The 18,086-nt window shown below is 38.4% G+C and overlaps 2 protein-coding genes across 2 annotated transcripts; both read right to left on the bottom strand.

Annotated features, from left to right (window-relative positions):
* Positions 1–2,421: 2,421 nt before the first annotated feature.
* LOC109040477 (uncharacterized) lies at positions 2,422–6,757 on the bottom strand. The gene is made up of 2 exons (XM_019056473.2): positions 6,603–6,757; positions 2,422–2,918 (listed from the first exon to the last, which is right to left on the bottom strand). The coding sequence occupies exons 1-2, from the start codon at positions 6,618–6,620 to the stop codon at positions 2,739–2,741; spliced, it is 198 nt and encodes a 65-aa protein (XP_018912018.1). The 5' UTR covers positions 6,621–6,757; the 3' UTR covers positions 2,422–2,738.
* A 2,613-nt stretch (positions 6,758–9,370) lies between these two features.
* LOC109043186 (uncharacterized) lies at positions 9,371–13,937 on the bottom strand. The gene is made up of 2 exons (XM_019060343.2): positions 13,764–13,937; positions 9,371–9,985 (listed from the first exon to the last, which is right to left on the bottom strand). Exons 1-2 carry the CDS (start codon positions 13,779–13,781, stop codon positions 9,749–9,751), a joined length of 255 nt encoding a protein of 84 aa, XP_018915888.2. The 5' UTR covers positions 13,782–13,937; the 3' UTR covers positions 9,371–9,748.
* Between the last annotated feature and the right edge of the window lie 4,149 nt (positions 13,938–18,086).

The following is an 18,086-nucleotide window of genomic DNA, read 5'->3' as shown; positions in this document are numbered from 1 at the left end:
CTTACCTTGTTTAGTGGTCTATTAAGATGTGGATGCAGAAGTGTTCTGCCTTGAAACGCAAAAACGCCGCAAACGCCATTCTAAATTTTTTGGGAACAATGTATTACAGCAGAACAACTCGTGTACCTTGGGACAATGTTTTTACAGAATTCTTGTCCAAATACTACCAAGAATTTAACCTCAAAATTTGAGGTGCATGGGTAAAACAGTCTTCATTTTATGAAGTGTTATGTTCCAAAAAACGCGGGAAAATCTTGCTGGAGTTACGGCGTTCTTGCCTAGCACGACAATGTTAAAGTGCAAGCTATCATCGGAGTAGAATCTGCCGGACAGAGTGCGTCCTTCTGGGCTCTTCTAATCCTATGATCGATGCACCTTAACCACGCCCTCGAACACTGCCGTGCTAAGGAAAAACGCCGTATGAACCTTCAGGCGTTGCCAAATTGTCTTTGATAAAACACGAATTACCTGGTAAACTTCCGAATTTTTTTTTCTAACTTTTCAGGGAACGATAAACCACACAAACATAGCCCGAATATATGAACAAAGAAGGAGATTTAATTAAAATATGGGTAAACAAGGCTGAAAAATTATTGAAACACTAAGTGGTTACGTGATAACGGCTGGGGTCAGGTCGCCATTCAATTTTTTGCTTGTTTTTGTGTGTTTGAGCACCTGAAAACGAGCTGGTAACAGCTCGAAACGTACTGCCTTTTAGTGTTTCAATAATTTTTTAGCCTTGCTTACCCATATGTTAATTAAATCTCCTTTTCAGGGAATATTGTTTGCATTTTGATCTAAAGTTCCTGAAAAGTTCAAGGAAAAATATGAAAAATTTTCCTCAAAAATAAACATTTTATTGAAGGAAATTTGGCAACTCTCGAATGTTCATACGGCGTTCTTCCTTACCACGGCAGACCAGTCACGGAGGATTTGCGCGAGAGACGAGAAGATTTATTGCGTGTTGTTATGAAGAGGGATCGGAGTGAGCAGGGCATCAAGCTCCGATGAATCAAATCGTAATCCACTTACAATTGGCATCAGCACGGCGCTAATTATAGGCTCGTAGTGGCAACGAAGTCATTGATAGTGCAACATCATAAAGGAATACAAATTGCCGCGACGAGAACATTTAAATTCAATAAACAACAGCTATAGGAGTATTCTCAGGTTCCAGTTTTGCGTACAGCTACTACTGTTTGTAAACCTACAATTCCAACATTTAAGCGCGCACTGGAAAAAAAACCCATCGGACCCAGAGTCCAGACTCTTGAAAACATTGACAAGAAAAAGAACTCTTGATTCAATCAGCTTTAAGCTTAAATGAAAAGGAAATCTGCTCAAATTAAGAGGCGTGGTTCTCGATTTAAGCTTAAATCTGATTGAATCAAGAGTATTTTTCCTCGTCGATGTTTTTAAGAGCCTGGACTCTAGATCCTATGTGTTTTTCTTTTTTTTTCCAGTGCGCGGCCAAACAGATTGAATGCCTAACTGGAATATTTCGGGTAGAAAGGTTTTTTGAAAATTTCGAAAACCTTCACATATATTTAATAAAAATTGGTTTCATTTTCAGTGATGTGTGCAGGTTTTTTGAAAAAGGTTTCTGTCAACATTTCAAGTAGCGCGGCGCAATGAAAATATTAAACTGAAATCACGATTTTTAGTGCACTAAAATTGCAATTTTTTCCCCCATTGACGTGCATTTTTCTTTATTTATTTTTGCACACCAGTTCCTATCAAATCACACGAGGTCTTAGGACGTTTTTGCATTTCCATTTTTGGACAGAAAACTTTGCAAGAAGCTACCATCAGTGAAACTGCATTGCTATTATAGTGAAAGTCACATGTTATCTATGAATGAACCGAAAGAAGATCACAATTTGAGATTTGCAGAAATTTCCCAGTTATATGAAAAGTTTTTGCCGTGAGAGTAAAAGCCATTTATTCTTTTATTTTTTTCTCTATTTTTTTATTTTTTATTTTATTTTTGCAAGATGTATAAAGTTGCACACTTTAAAGAGGGTTTTAGTGTTAATAGTATGTTATTTCAAATGGTGATTTTCAGTGTTTTTGGACGTTCAGGATTCTGTATGGCATAGACACGTACTCTTCTAGACGGAATGACTGCCATTTCGTGCATGCTATCCATCAGGGAGTTTATTCTATCAGTACCCAATCGCAGTTTTTCGTTACTGGGGTGTCAAAAATAAATTCCAAAGTAGGTACCACTCCCAGTTTATTTTTGAGATACCAGAAAATGTGCTCTCCAGTAATTCTATTAAGCGACTTTTGACTAGACTACAACTTGTCATCAAGACCACCTTCGAAGAAAAATTTGAAGATCTGGAAATATATACCAAGAAAAGAAGATTCCTATACACCTACGAAGACCTTTACGTTAAAAAAAAGACTCAGTCAAGATGCGTTAACAAAAACATTTATTCAAATAACTCCTTAACATATTGTGCGCTGAAAAGCCAAAGTAAACACCTTGAGAACTTAACAAAAATGTGAAATCCTGAACAAAGCAAGATAGTTGTTTTCCAAGTTTTCGCCCTGCTCTTGAAGACCATTTCCAAAGCTTCTCAACTTCTGCGATTTTCGACTCGGAAAGTTAACGGAGCGGCGATATTAGAGGGTTTATACGCGCTCCGTCTGATTATATTTTGTGTAGAATCTCGATGGTTCGCTTGAAAAACTGTGTATAAATAATTGGGAAACCTTATATAGTCACAGTTTCAGCGACGTCCATAACGGCGACCTCCATATCCACCATAGCCGCCACGGCCGTAGCCTCCACGACCGTAGCCACCGCGATGGTATTGGGGTTCAGGATTTGCCGCTGGCACAGGTTCCGGTTCAGGTACAGCCGAGACAAACATGGCCATACAGCTCATCAGCACGAAAAACAATGTTGTCTGAAATCAACATAGCACATTTTAGCAATCAATTCAATCATTTTTTTCAGTCGCTCTGACATTTTAACACCAGTTTTAGGTGATTCGATGGACGCCATACTTTGTGTCAGAACGGCATGGGATATATCGCATCAATTGGTTCCATTTTTTCAGCTACTCGTCATTTTTCTCCAATTTTGATATCGCAATTCTGTTGTCAAGAGACTTAAGCACTCACTTACCAACTTTAACAAAGAAATTCAAGGTAATAAAGGCGTGGTTTTTTTTTTGAAGAGAAAATATCGCATTCGAGTGCAGTTTCGAAATCAGTATCGAATGCGATATTTTCTCTCCTAAAAAACCACGTCTTTATTACGTTGAATTTTTCTGTTAAAATTGGTAAGTGAGTGTTTATGTCTCCTGAAAACAGAATTGAGATCTCAGAATTGGAGTAAAATGGCGAGTAGCTGAAAAAATGGAACCAATTGATGCGATATATCGCATGCAGTTCGGACACAAAATATGGCGTCCATCGAATCTCCTTAAGCCATCAATTATTTTTTTTGTTCTTTATATTATATATTATCGAAATAGTGTTATTTGTGATCGGTCAAATCCAATTTCATACGCCGTAAAATTTAACACATCGAAAAAAAGAGGAAATGGTTTACTATTCTGGATGTATAAACGGTGTACGAGAACTCATGAATTGCTGAATTATCCGCTACATTGGTTGCTTTAGCGATGCCAAGATGTAAAACTAACTACTGTGGTGGGTTATTCAACATTTCATAAGGTCTCCGGTACTTTTTATACATCCACCATGTTACATCAACTTCACCTCGTTTTGGGTGCACACAAAAGGTTATTAACCCGAAATGAAAATTCGATGAAGCACACAGAATATAAATTACGGTCTCTGTGGAACTGTAAAGTTTTCAGTCCAAGTAACTTTTTCATTCTAAGTAATTGATGTCATCCGCTGAGGTAACGGGAATTTCAGTCTCTGGAACCGATCTCGCAGTTCAGATAACCGAAACTTCGGTCAGTCATACCAGTTGCAAGACTCGCCGGATTTCTGGACTCACGTTCGGTTCTCAGGCCTGAAAAACATATTTTATTTGAACCGAACAGTTTCAAGTTCCTCTTTAAAAAATACCCCCTGACACCATGACGGTAACAGTCAAGTTTCGTACGTTAGTGCGCCTTCAATTACATTTGATACCGTGCAATACTTTCGTGGTGGAATAGTTGCATTGGCGCCTACAAACCTAACAGGGATACTGCATGCATTGCGCAATGAGTGAAGTATCCCTGTTAGGTTTGTAGGTGCCAATGCAACTATTCCACCACGAAAGTATTGCACAGTATCCAATGTAATTGAACGTATTTAACGTATGAAAATTGACTATTACCGTCAACCACTGTTTGCCAAGTGGTAACTTCACGCCGACCAAAACATTTTACAGGGTCCAAATTTTCAAAAAAGATACTCATGATATAATTACCGTGTTTTAGCGCACTTTTTCGATGGCTCCTGAGTTTTTTTTTAGGTCTAGAGAGATGATATTGAAATTAGTCGAAATTCACGATTTTGCTCAGAAAAGTGGCAACGTCGCAGCGTGTCAAAATTATCAGAAGGGGAGCATTGGGAGCATCTTAGCTACTAATTTTACACTCTGATTACAATTTAGGCATCTGTAACGTTAATTTATCGAGAGGGAAAAATCATCAAAAACAGTCAAAAATTCGCTATTTTCATGCGTGAAAATGGCAACCGCGCGTCGGGTCAAAAGCATGGAGGGGGTCCAAAACTTCACTAGAGTGTAGTTTATGAACTAATTTTGCCCTCTGTTTAATTTGCAGACCCCTCCGACTTTATTTTTTGGGAGCGAAAAATTACCGAAAAACAGTAAAAATTCGGTATTTTTGCGGGGATAAATCGCAACTGCGCGTCGGGTTAATTTTGTCCGATTGACCCCAAATTTCATTTTCCGTGTTTTTGAACATGCTGTAACCGATTTAGGGGGTTACGGCTATAAATTTCCGAAATTCATTTTTTGTGGGCCACCCTACTGTGTAGTTCTCGTCGCTGAGCAGCGACGATTTGTGTGTTATTTTCGAAGCTTTCAAAGCTCGTAACTTTCTTAATATTCATTTCCGACACTTGAAATTTCTCAGTTATCTTTCTCTATTAGTGCCCTAACTACCCTCAGAATTTCTTCCCGAAATTTAGCAGCCCGTATGCTAAAGATTTTCCAAATTATTGACTCTGTCAGTGGATGACCTTTAACAACACGTATAGTGTCACTTTCATATGTATATTGAATATACACGTAGATTCGGTGCTTTTGCGGGAAGTTTGAAGAATGAAAAATTAGTGAATTCTAAACTCAGGGGAAAAAATAATTTTGTTCCAAAAGAAGCTGAGGAAAAGGAGGGACCATAATTTCGAGGCCTTCTTATGAAGGCATCTAATTGCACTGGGAAAAAAAGAATCTTAAATTTGCCGCCAAGAAATATTTCTTCTTAAATCAAGAATTTTGCTGGTTAATATAAACTACTTTTTTGCTTAACCCAAGCATTATTTTTCTTGAATCAAGAAAAATTCAGCTTAAAGCAAGATGAAGACAATTCTTGGCGGCAAATTCAAGAATTATCATGCTTGATCCGAGCTACTTTTTTTTCAGTGTGAAAATGACGTTATCATCAGGGTATGAGAAAATTCAACGATTCTTAACTACACACACAGCATGCCACTGATCAGCACAGAGTACAACAAGGTTGTACCAAACAAACATTAAGACAATAATTCGGTTGCACTTCGCAAAAAGGGTGTTAAATGTTGAGCTCATTCACAAAAGCAAGCACGAAGTATGAATAGGGACACTAAAGACACTGTTAATACAAATAGCCAGTAATCGTAGTTCCTGATTGCAAGACGTGGACCTTGTTTGAATTTCTTACAACCTGACCAAATAAAGTGAACCTGAATGTGCGATGGAAAAATCCGAAATGCGATTTATATCAAGTCGGATTTTTTTTTTAAATAATAACGCGTATATCCGATTTTTGACAGCAAAAATGCATTTTACATAAAGATCACATAAATTTGATATAGTTCAGGTTATCTTTTCAGACGTAAGAGCGTTTATGAATTTTGGGGTGACCTCTATCCTCCATACGATTCTATTGTTTTGGGCTTAATTAAACTGCGTCAGAGTGACGATATGTGTGTCGATGGAAGAAATAAAATTGAATTCAAATCAATTTCGAATATTGAAAATAACAAAATAAACTTTCAAGTTGCAACTTTTCATGGCAATATACTCTCTCCAGTTCCACATTTTACTCCGATATTTTTAAAAGTGCAAGTATCCGGGAATAAATGCCATCGGGTGAATTTGCCCTAAGTAAAGTAAATTAAAAAATTTAATAATTGGACGAAGATTTTCTTTTCGAAATGTCAGAATGTGTTTGTTCATAAATTAGATAGTTTTAAATTTATCGTTTTAAACTTTCTAAAGTCATGCAAGTCGGTGTACTCCGTAATAATTTCTATTATTTCAGGCTCACAGAAGCACGATGAGTTTAATCCATGAAGAAAACTTAGTTTGACTAGGCTTATCAAACGTTATTCTTAGGTATGTCACCTCAAAGTTACCCTAAACAATGTCAAGAGATATTATCCGCAAACTAACTCACCAGAAGTTGAATTTTCATCTTGAAATTGATTCACTGAGTCCCACTAAGACAAGAAAGCAATCGGTCGTCACTGGGAAAAACTAATGCTTCTGGATTGGGAGTCGGAGTTTATATAATGCGGGCAATTTAACCATCGCACGTAGGCAAGGGCGGAAAATTTCCAAGGCAGATACGTTTTTGCCAGAAAAAAAGGAAATAAATTAATACCGGGTCGGGCCATCACATTCTTTTTCCGGTGCAGAATTGTCTAATCTAAAAAATTGAACAATTTCACTCCTTTCGCTCTTCACGATATTCGAGCGTGTACTTGTGAGAATTGACACAGTTAGTTACATGGGAAGATGGGAATAAATACATGGATAATTGGACTACATTTTGCAATTTGGATCTATAAATTCTAGCCCGGCTTAAAAACGACGTATGTGCCATTAGTTTCCTTATGCACATAAGTATGTTTTCAAATGAGCCGGACTTATATATATAGTTATATATAATAGTTCCAAATTGCAAAATGCAGTTCAATTTCCTTACTGCGTTGCCGGACCAAAGGAAAATGAAAGTGCAACCTCGGTCGCATTCTCTAACATGGAAATGTGTAACATGTGAGTAGCGTCCAGATTCCAGAGGTTACGAACCAATTTCCTTTCGCAGAAAGAATTCCGCATGTTAGAAAGGTCGCCAGAGCAGCGCTCCCATTCCATGTCCGCCAAAAATTCCGGGATTTGAAACTTTTTTGCTCCAATTTCTCACACTTCATGACCGTTAAAAGTTCCACAATGGAGATGTTGCATTTGTAAGGGATTTGCGATCTGACCATTGATTCTTTTGTAAAAGTTCGCGAGAAACACGATGGTGCCACTGGTTTCCTCTGAAATCATCTCCCAAGCTCAGAAACAGCTCTCAGAGTGAGGCCAAAATGGAGGGGATATCCCACCCTGCCCTGAGAGTCCACCTCTACATCAAATAAACTCTCCATGCAAAGATAAGGAGCAAATATATTAGCAGGGTTGCCGTGTTTTCAGTTTTGGATTCCCCAAATAAAGTTGCAACCCTGCTAATGTATTTGCTCCCTATCTATGTATAGAGAGTTTGTTTTGATGTAGAGGTGGACTCTCAGGGTAGGGTGGGATAACCCCTCCATTTTGGCCTCACTTCGAGAGCTTTTATTGAGCTTGGGAGATGATTTCAGAGAAAACCAGTGGCACCATCGTGTTTCTCGTGAACTTTTACGTAAGAATCGATGGTCAAATCGCAAAGCCCTCACACATGCAACATCTCCATTCATTTTAGATTTTTTCAAAAATACCAAGAAAGTTCCGGAAAATGCAGAAGACACAGCAAATTTCGGGAATTTTAAAAGTTCCGGGATAAATCCAGGAAAATCTCCAAAAGTTCCGGAATTCGGAAATAGTTCGGGAAAATGGGAGCACTGGCCAGAGTTTAAGGTGATTCGATGGACGCCATATTTTGTGTCAGAACGGCATGCGATATATCGCATCAATCGGTTCCATATATTCAGCTACTCGTAATTTTTCTCCAATTTTGAGATCGCAATTTTGTTGTCAGGCGACTAAAGCACTCCCTTACCAATTTTAACAAAGAAACACGACGTAATAAAGGCGTGGTTTTTTTAGAGAGAAAATATCGCATTCGAGTGCAATTTCGATATCCGTATCGAATGCGATGTTTTCTCTCTCTAAAAAAAAAACACGCCTTTAGTACGTTTAATTTCTATGTTAAAATTGATAAGTGAGTGCTTTAGTCTCCTGACAACAGAATTGTGATCTCAAAATTGGAGAAAAATGACGAGTAGCTGAAAAAAATGGCACCGATTGATGCGATATATCTTATGCCGTTCTGACACAAAATATGGCGTCCAATGCACCTTACAGCACCTTCATGCATTTTCTCCTAAATTACATGTCTGTCCATGTCTATGTATCTACCTTCTATATGTTCCCTTTTTTAAAAGGGAAGCTTTATTTCCGCACAAGTTACGATAATAAAAGAAATTTAATTTTTTAAAAAAAAAAACAAAAAAAACACGTAACTTGTGACGATTTATTCAAGTTAATCAGCAAAAGCGTTTCTGGTATGCGGACCACCATCGGTGCGACTCCGAATTTTTTTTTTTTTTTTTTTTTTTTTTTTTTTTTTTTTTTTAAATTTATTTGGTTTCCTTTTATTCTCCCACAAATGTGATTTTCTCTTGTAGCTAGTTGGAAGGGTTTTAAATTTGAACGAGACCTCCATCGATTTCGATAATTGGTTTCGTCCAGTCTACTGGAATAACAGTTAAATTAAATTATATACACAAGGAAAATGATCAGTTGCGGTTTTTTAGCAAGCTTTTATGGCAAACAGAATCGAGTGCAAAATTTAATCTCGCCGCACAGTGGATGGAGTCAATTTGAGATGTCGGATAAAACTTGGAAACTTTAATAGGTAGCTCATAACTCCATTAAACCTTCGGTTTGAGCCAGATGGACCCGATAAATCTGAGAATTGTTGATTATGAATAGATGCTGATGAACTTGGTCCAGTACGGCTCGTTCCATGAGTATTATAAGGCTGGAAGATTGACCTGATAAATTTGAGAATTGTTGATTATGAATACCTAGATGCTGATGGACTTTGTCGATTTGGGTTCGTTCTTAATATGAAAAACTCGCTGGTGAGATGAAGTTTGGTTAAAATCCGACGGACAGTCCGGAACATACTCAGTTACTGTTTCTGGACTTTAATTACACAAAATAACTACACAGACGTCAAATTACTTGAATTTATTTTTTTGTTAAAAAGTGTATGAAATAAATTACTAATTGGAGAAGTCACAGTATATTACAATGAAGGAAATAAATAATTCCAAATTCAGAGGATAGATAGCACCATTATCATTTGAAATCGAAAAATGTGCACTCCAGTGCCTGTTGCTCAACAATATCACAGCACAAATAATAAGACATCCTTAAGTACACATTCTCGGAATGATACGTTGATTTTTAAGTCCCTCAGTTTCTGAGGTTAAAAATACGCTCTTTTCTCGTAGATCACTTTGTTCAGTCCAGAATTTCTCAGAATTCTCAGGTATTCGGAGAACGGGCACGCCTTTGCTCTCCGCGGAGGTTCTTCGGGTTGACAAGCTCCTAGCCTCTCCATCCGCCTCCGTGATGACCACCGTATCCGCCGCGATGACCACCGTATCCGCCGTGATGTCCACCGTATCCGCCACCGCGGTGTCCGCCGTAGCCGCCGCCGTAACCACCATGGTAACCGCCACCGTAGCCGCCACGGCCACCGCCCCATCCGCGAGGATTAGGGTTGGGCTCTGGTGCGGCAGAGACGAACATGGCCAGGCTCATGAGCGCGAAGAAAAAGGTGGCCTAGAAAACGAAAAAGAAAGGGGAAGGGGTGTTAGAATTCTGCTCTTGGAATAACTCGTTCCCTCCTACACTGGAAAAAAAACACTTTGGATCTAGAGTCCAGACTCTTAAAAACATCGACAAGAACAAATACCTTGATTCAATCGGATTTTGACTTAAATCAAGAACCAAGCCTCTTAATTTAAGCGGATTTCGTTTCGATTCAAGCAAAAATCTGTTTGAATAAAGAGTATTTTTTCTTGTCAATGTTTTCAAGAGTCTGGACTCTAGATTCAATGTGTTTCCTGTCTAAATAGATACAAACTTTTAAGAGCAGCCCGAGACAATGATATCAGTGGAAAAACAAGGGGAAAAAACGGGAAACAAGGCTAAAATACACAATTAATAAAAACCGAGACGTTTCGACTCACAACTGAGTCATTTTCAGTCGGAAATACAAGATAACTTTTAAAAAAAAACGATGAAAACCTGAGCCCTACATCGTGGTGGCCGGGATCCGAGAGAAAGGGAGTGTAAATGACTCACTTGTGAGTCGAAACGTCTCGGTTTTTATGAATTGTGTATTTTAGCCTTGTTTCCCGTTTCCCCCCTTGTTTTTCCACTGTTCTCTCCTAAATGGATCCCGCTAAGCAGAAAGGAACCAAGGAACATCAGCTATTCTGCCGTGCTATGGAAAAACGACGTACGAACCTTTAGAGGTTGCCAAATTTCCATTTATAAAACACAAATTTCCTGGTAAACTTATGAATATTTTTCTTCAAATTCCTAAAATAAGGTTGTCTGAGATTTTACTTCAAGTTCCTGAAAGTTTCTGGAACAAATATTCATAACTTACCTTAAAAATAAACATTCTATTGAAGGAACTTTGGCAACTCTCAAATGTTCATATGGCGTTCTTCCTTAGCACGGCAGTATTGCCATTTTTCAAAGGCAATCTAATTTTTCACCTATAAATGGATGTGCGGATTTTGGTGCAAATTTCAGTGTATTTTCTGCATAGTACGCAGCAAATTGTCTACAATTTTCAAAGGAATCCGCCCAAACGTCTTGGTGTAGGTACACAATTAAATTGCCCAATTAAATTTGGCAATAGCTGATGTGGCTTGGCTCCTTTCTGCTGAATGCGGTCCAAGTGGACTTCATTTTGGAATTGGCCTGGTGCAAACTTCAGCTGGAGCAGAAAGAAGAGTCAGTTCTTACAGGAAGTAATCGCTCCAAAATCACGATGAACGCATGAGAAAGTCTGAAATTACACTCCTATATTCGCAATCTGCGTAAGAAATATGTGTTTTATCTACGTGTCCCGCTTCAAAAACGATACTACAGCGCAGGTGAAAATTTCCCCAGAGGAGTCGTTCCTTCCATCCCTATCCCACCAGGATGCTACACAATATTCAATATCGTCGAAGCCAACCGCCGACGAAATCTCACATGACATGACGGGGTATACTCATTCGGCGTGTTTATGTTTAGACTTTCCTTGCGTTTATAAAGACTACAGTGCTTCTTTCCGATTTGCGCGAGGAAGCGCGTCAGGCATGTTGAATATTGTGTAGCATCCTAGTGCGCAAAGTTTGGATAGAATGGCTCCTCTTAAAACATGTTCACCTGTGCAGTATTATCGTTGTTGATAAGCGTGGAGCTTTAAAGAACGCAACCTGTGAAGTTAGGAGTTTATTTCAGACTCTTTTAATGCGCTCATTGTGATTATGAAACCCTTTTCTGTAAGGAATAACTGCCCATTCTGCTCTAGCTGAAGTTTGTAACTTTTTTACGATTGAAACAAAATTATTTTTCATTTAAAGACAATTTTTAAAGTGAAAATTTTTTTTAATTTTTTTTTCGGGGGAAGAGGGGTTGGTATTGTAACTCAAAGTAATTTATTTTTTTTTACTGAGAAAACGCATCTCGCGTAATCTAAAGCGAGGAAATTTAGTTGTGGTCCATTAGGAACTAAATTTTCTGGCTCATCCCTAAAAACACTGAAATATGCTTGGGAAAACCAATTGTATACACGTCGTTCTTACTCTTAACCAGCAAGAGTATAGTTTTTCATCGCAAAATTTAGTCCAAATGTTGTAGTAGGTACATTGAAATGAAGCGACTTTAGTATTAGCATAAACGAAAAATACACGTGGGTTGGATGCAAGTATTTGATTCATGAAAATTACAATTTCATTTATCTCGTTTGTACTTGAGGCGACTGGGATCAAAACCTGCAATCTTTATTGCGCTTTCTACGACATTGGCATTCATTTTATTTTATTTTGAAGAGAGGGGGTGAGTTAAAATCTGTCTACTTTTTTTTGCCGCTATATTGTCAGCCTTACGTAAGACATCTCTAAATGTTCGCGAGAAAATTATGACAGTACTTCACGTAGGAAGTCTTACTGGTAGTTACTCCTTTTGAAAAGAAGAAACATCTGCCAGATTTTTAGACGTTGGAACAGAGCTCTCTGCATGGCTTCATCATCGGCAGTTTTCAGTGAATTGGATTAATCAGTGCTGCCAAGAATGGTTCTTCGGTTATGTAAGGTAGAAGAAGTAAAACGAGTTTAGTTTTACGACGCGTGGGGAACACATCCATCCAATTCGCTGAAAAGCGGCTGATGATGAAGCCAGAAGTCTGAAACCTGTTCAGGGAAATTGTTTTAAATGCAAATGAGTTCGCAAAAATTTTATTCTTTGGTCAATGCAGTAATATTCTTGAATTTGAAAATATTTCCTTTTGAATCATAAAAAGTGTTTCAATCAGACGAAGATACACTTCATATCAGTTCCCTATTTTTATCGCAAAATAGACACGCTAATTCTGCGATCTCAAATTTTCTCCATCAAAATTTTCTTTCCCAAAAAATCTAGCGAGCACTCATTCTTCATATGTTTAGAGTTACTACGAGACACCATAAATTCAATGTAAAATACTTAAATGCGATGAATTTTAAGTTTTTGTGCAATGGAGTTGTATGTGTGAAGATAACTGCAAAATCTGATATTTAGTATCGGCTTTTTGCGGTAGAATACAGCGGAACATAAATGAATGAACTGCCACGAAAATTATATGTTTTGGATATTTTACACTCCTCCTGCCAAATTATTCCAACAACTCTCCAGCTTCGAGCTAGTATTCACTGCAAAAATGGTCAAAAAACGTTTTTCCTACACCAAAACAAAACATATTCCCTTGTATCCTAAAATAATTTTTGTTGTGAATGGAAGGCTTTTTTCTATTCAAATGAGTTTCAGGTCTTTTTTTTCTTTTTTCAGGAAGTAAATTTTTAATCGATAATAAGGTACACTTCTTTGAAATACGAAAAACACTTGGAATAAATTACAAATCACCATTATTCAGAACCATTGATAGTCCAGACTCTTGAAAATATTGACAAGAAAAAGGACTCTTGATTCAATCAGATTTATGCTAGAATCAAAACGAATTCCGCTCAAATTAAGAGGCTTGGTTCTTGATTTAAGCTAGATCCTGATTGAATCAAGAGTATTTTTTCTTGTCGATGTTTTTTAGAGTCCGGACTATAGATCCATGTGTTTTTTTTCCAGTGTTTATAGATATGGAATAAATGTCACCAGATCACGCATTTATTCCTTATTGTAATCACCGAAAACACCGAAATGCATTCCAAAAAAAAAAAAAAAAAAAAAAAATCCTTTGAGTTACAAAACGTAAATAAAAAAAAATTAAAATAAAATGATTTTAAAAGAAAGTTCCCTAACTATTTTTCCAGTTTTCACTTCACATCAAATAAAATATTCTACTCACTATTAGTCGAAAGTCCATCGTCGATCAGATTCGCAGCTTCTAACCAGGTGAGGAAACTAAACGGAGGGAAACTGTTGACTCCGGTTCGTGGACCGGAGTTTTTATAGGAAACAGTTAAAACGCTCCTCGGTTTGATGTGTCGAACACGTTTTTTCAGTCACGTGCCCGGGGGGCGAAAAATCCCCCAGTCAAAGACATTTTGACCCGTCATCAAGCGGAGAGGACTCATTGTTGGCCGTGCCAGATCAGGAGGAGTTCCTGGAAATTTCCCGTTCACAGCGGTGTATACTGCCGTGCTAAGGAAGAACGCCGTATGAACATTCGAGAGTTGCCAAATTTCCCCTGATACAAACATGTATTTTTGACAACATTCATGCATATTTTTCCTTGAAATTTTCAGTTATTTTAGATTAAATTGCGAACAAAATTGTCTGAAACTTTTGGAGAATAATATTCGCAATTTGCCCAGTAAATTCGGTTTTTATCGAAGGAAACTTGGCAACACCTGAAGGCTCATACGGCGTTTTTCCTTAGCACGGCAGTATAGTATGCTAATTCGATGATGCAATCTGACTTCTGTTCAGGAAAACCACGAGGATGGCAGCCGCTGGAGTGCTGGACCCAACGCCGAGGAGGTGTGACTGACTCGTTGAGATTGACTGATGACGCATTCGAACGCACTGCTGTCAATTTTCGGAGTATCTCCCCTTTCAGCGGGAGTTCTTCAGGTATTTTTATGAGGTAACCAGTGCTGCCGTGCTTAGTAAGAACGCTGTACAAACATTCAAGACTTCCCAAATTTTCTTGGATAAAACATGTTTTTTTCAGGAATATTACGCACACTGGAAAAACAACTCATTTGATCTAGAGTCCAGACTCGTGAAAACATCGACAAGAAAAAATACTCATGATGCAATCGGATTTTAGCTTGAATTAAAATGAAATCTGCTTAAATTCAGAGGCTTGGTTCTTGATTTAAGCTAGATTCTGATTAAATCAAGAGTACATTTTCTTGTCGATGTTTTTTAAGAGTCTGGACTCTAGATCAAATGTGTTTTTGTTCCAGTGTATGGGACGAAAGTTACCGATACTAACTCCGGACGCTAGATAATAACCTTTTTTATGTGCGAAAATTCAAACTTCCCGCTCATGGAAAACACAATGATCTACTTGCGTTCAATCGCACACTAAACGTTACCCCGTGTTCGGAGGTATTTGAAGTGTAAAAAAGAAGAGAAAAAATAGTTGATGTAGCTCAAAATTACCTCTTACACATTTACCCCCAAAATGTGGCTTGGCTCTTTTCAGTGTAATACGGCTTAAGAAGACAACCATTTTTTTTTTCTATGTAAAAAAACCGCGACCACTTTTAGATTGTGCCTGCTTTTTGGTGCTTAAAACTCATTGGATCTAGAGTCCAGACTCTTCAAAACATCGACAAGAAAAAATATTCTCGATTCAATCAGATTTAAGCTTAAATCAAGAACCAAACCTCTTAATTTGAGCGGATTTCCTTTTGATTTAAGCTTAAATCTGATTGAATCAAGAGTACTTTTTCTTGCCGATGTTTCCAAGAGTCTGGACTCAAGATCCAATGTGTTTTTTTTTCCAGTGCATGTTTTCTCTTGAAATTTTCAGATATTCTAGATTGGATTGCGAACGAAATCGCCTGAAAAATCGGAAGAACGCACTGCCGTCAATTTTCGGAGAACCTCCCCTTTCAGCGGCAGTTCTTTAGGTTCTTTTATGAGGGAGCCAGTGCCATGCTGCCTTGCTAAGGAAGAACGTCGTATAAACATTCAAGATTTGCCTTTTCTCGGATAAAACATGTATTATTGAGGAAAGTTGTGCATTTTTTTCTTGAAATTTTCAGATATTTTAGATTAAACTGCGAACGAAATCGCCCGACAAATTTGAAGAAAAAGTAAGTTGAAATAGTAAATTCGTTTTGTTTCGGAGGAAATGTGGCAACGTCTGAAAGCTTATGCGGCGTTCTTCCTTAGCACGTCAGCATGGCTGTAAATAATGAAGAGAAACATTTAAATTATGTTATTATTTATTGAAGATGGAGAATTTTCACGCAAATGTTTATTGTTTCATCTGAGAGTGCTGAAAGCGCTGAGTTTGCAGTATTTTTCTTCCTTAGCACGGCAGTATCACACAGGAATATATCGTATAGGAATAATAAATACAGGGTTTATTCAAAAGTTATGCATCACTGGCCATAACTTCCGTTCTAATTACGATATCGACTTGCGGTTTGTGGCGTCCTTCCTCATATCGAGAAGGAAACTTTTTGAGGTACTCTCCGGTTCTTCAACCCTCGAAAATTTCAAATGGCAACTCCTATCATTTGATACATCGTTAGAAAGAGCGTAAAAAAAGAAAAGTTTTGGCGCCAACCCGGTAGTCGACCGGACCCCCCTATCAAAAGTTAGGGGAGTCCAAAGGTTATTTATTGGGTCCGTGCCTTCATTTTTTAGAGTAGGTTCGGCGGCTCTTGGACATACCGTTTCTTTTTCAAAGAGTCCTCGAAAACTACAAGTCTGATAACGAAGTCTTTATTTTGCATCCGAGCCATCAAAGCGCCCCTATGAGGGGGGGGGGGGGGGATGGGCCTATTGAAATGAAAAATTTCATTAAAATACGAAAAGTCACAAAAGAGCTCCAAACTTAGCATCAAGTCCGAGTGCATCTTCTTGTCAATGTTAATGACTAGGACGCAGCCGATGAATTGAAATAATGACCTAATGGATCTCCGGTGTTATAGACATTGTCAAGCAATCAAAATAACACAGAAGGAAAAGAAGTAATCAAAACTGTTTCAATAGGTGATAAGAATGTATACTCACCGTAATACATTAGGTGATTAAGATTTTCGTTTTGTACGGGAAAAAAATAAAATGAAAAATAATTGTTAAAACAATGACATACTGACCAAGTTCCACACTCATGTATAGAGAGGTCATTCACTCCTACAGTTTCTCACTGCTTGTAACATGCCGACCGCCATAAGGTGACCAAAAACAGGGCACGGCAGGGGTATTTCTAGCGGGATGATAATTGAAATTGAAAGTACTTCTGCCAAACGAAACTATGTACATTAAGACAAGAGCCATGAATTTCATGAGAATACGTACGTAACAGGGCTCACGTCATAATGCACACAGTTCCAATTGATAGACAAAGAAGAATTTGGCCTGGAACGGCGAGGTGCAGAGAGCAACGATGACGAGAACTTAAGATGAAAAGGAGAAACGCGCGGCGGTCGGCATGTAACACATATTAGCGCCTACAAGACTGCATGAATACCTCACGCATTGCGTCAAAGACAGTGCAGGCAGCGTGAAACGCGTAGCGCCTACAAGACTGCATGAATACTTCACGCATCACGTCAAACTCAGTGCGGTCAGCAGCGGGCAGCGTGAAACGCATAGCGCCTACAAAACTACATGAATACTTCACGCATTGCGTGAAACACAGAGCGTGCAGCAGCGCAGCGGTCGGCGTGAAACGCATAGCGCATACCAGTCTGTAGGAATACTTGGATAGCATCTAGCGAAAAAGAACCAGCGCGATTACAGCGTTGTAAAAATGTTGCGTCTTCATAGTTATCTAAAAATGTCTCTCAGAATATAAAATAGTTCTTGCTACCCACCAAAAAATTGTCCATTTTAAAGGAAAATTATTGTGTACATCTCAGTATGTATATTGAGTGATTTTAAAATAAAAAGAATAATTCGCACGATTTTGAAAACACTGTAATCGCGCTGGTTCCTCTATGTTGAATGCAATCCACTTCACACATTGCGCCAAACGGAGTGCGGTCATCGCGGCGCGGCGGCGGAAGTTTAAATTATTAATCCACATTTATGTTTGTTCTTTCATAATTGTTTCGTTCATTTCATCTAAATGGAAGGCCTTGTCCACACAGAGATAGGTTTACGGAACTCAACTTACGCGCCAAGTTCCGTGAACTTTTGCTTGGAGTGTTGATAGGGCTTTCGCAAAAAATCTGTCCAACACGAGTAAACGCGTCTTATGCACCCCTCCGCCCTCGGCTTGTTCACTTGATGGTTTTTATTGATGTTTCAAATCGAATGAGAAGGGGGAGGCAAAATACAGGCGGCCCATCGGCTGCAAGTAAGTAAAGCCCTCGGTCGGATGCCTCTGAGCCCGTTTTCTCAAAACATCAGTTTTGCACTTACTGCTCTCTTCGCTATATCACGACAGCATACCTAATAAGTGTGAGGTGAATGATGAGACAAGTGCGTGCAACGAGGAAGATAATGCGAATCAATTTTACACGTCGCGCCTGCTCGC

Source organism: Bemisia tabaci, chromosome 9, assembly GCF_918797505.1.
Source record: "Bemisia tabaci chromosome 9, PGI_BMITA_v3".
Classification (NCBI taxonomy): domain Eukaryota; kingdom Metazoa; phylum Arthropoda; class Insecta; order Hemiptera; family Aleyrodidae; genus Bemisia; species Bemisia tabaci.
This window is presented reverse-complemented; position numbering and strand designations above follow the sequence as displayed.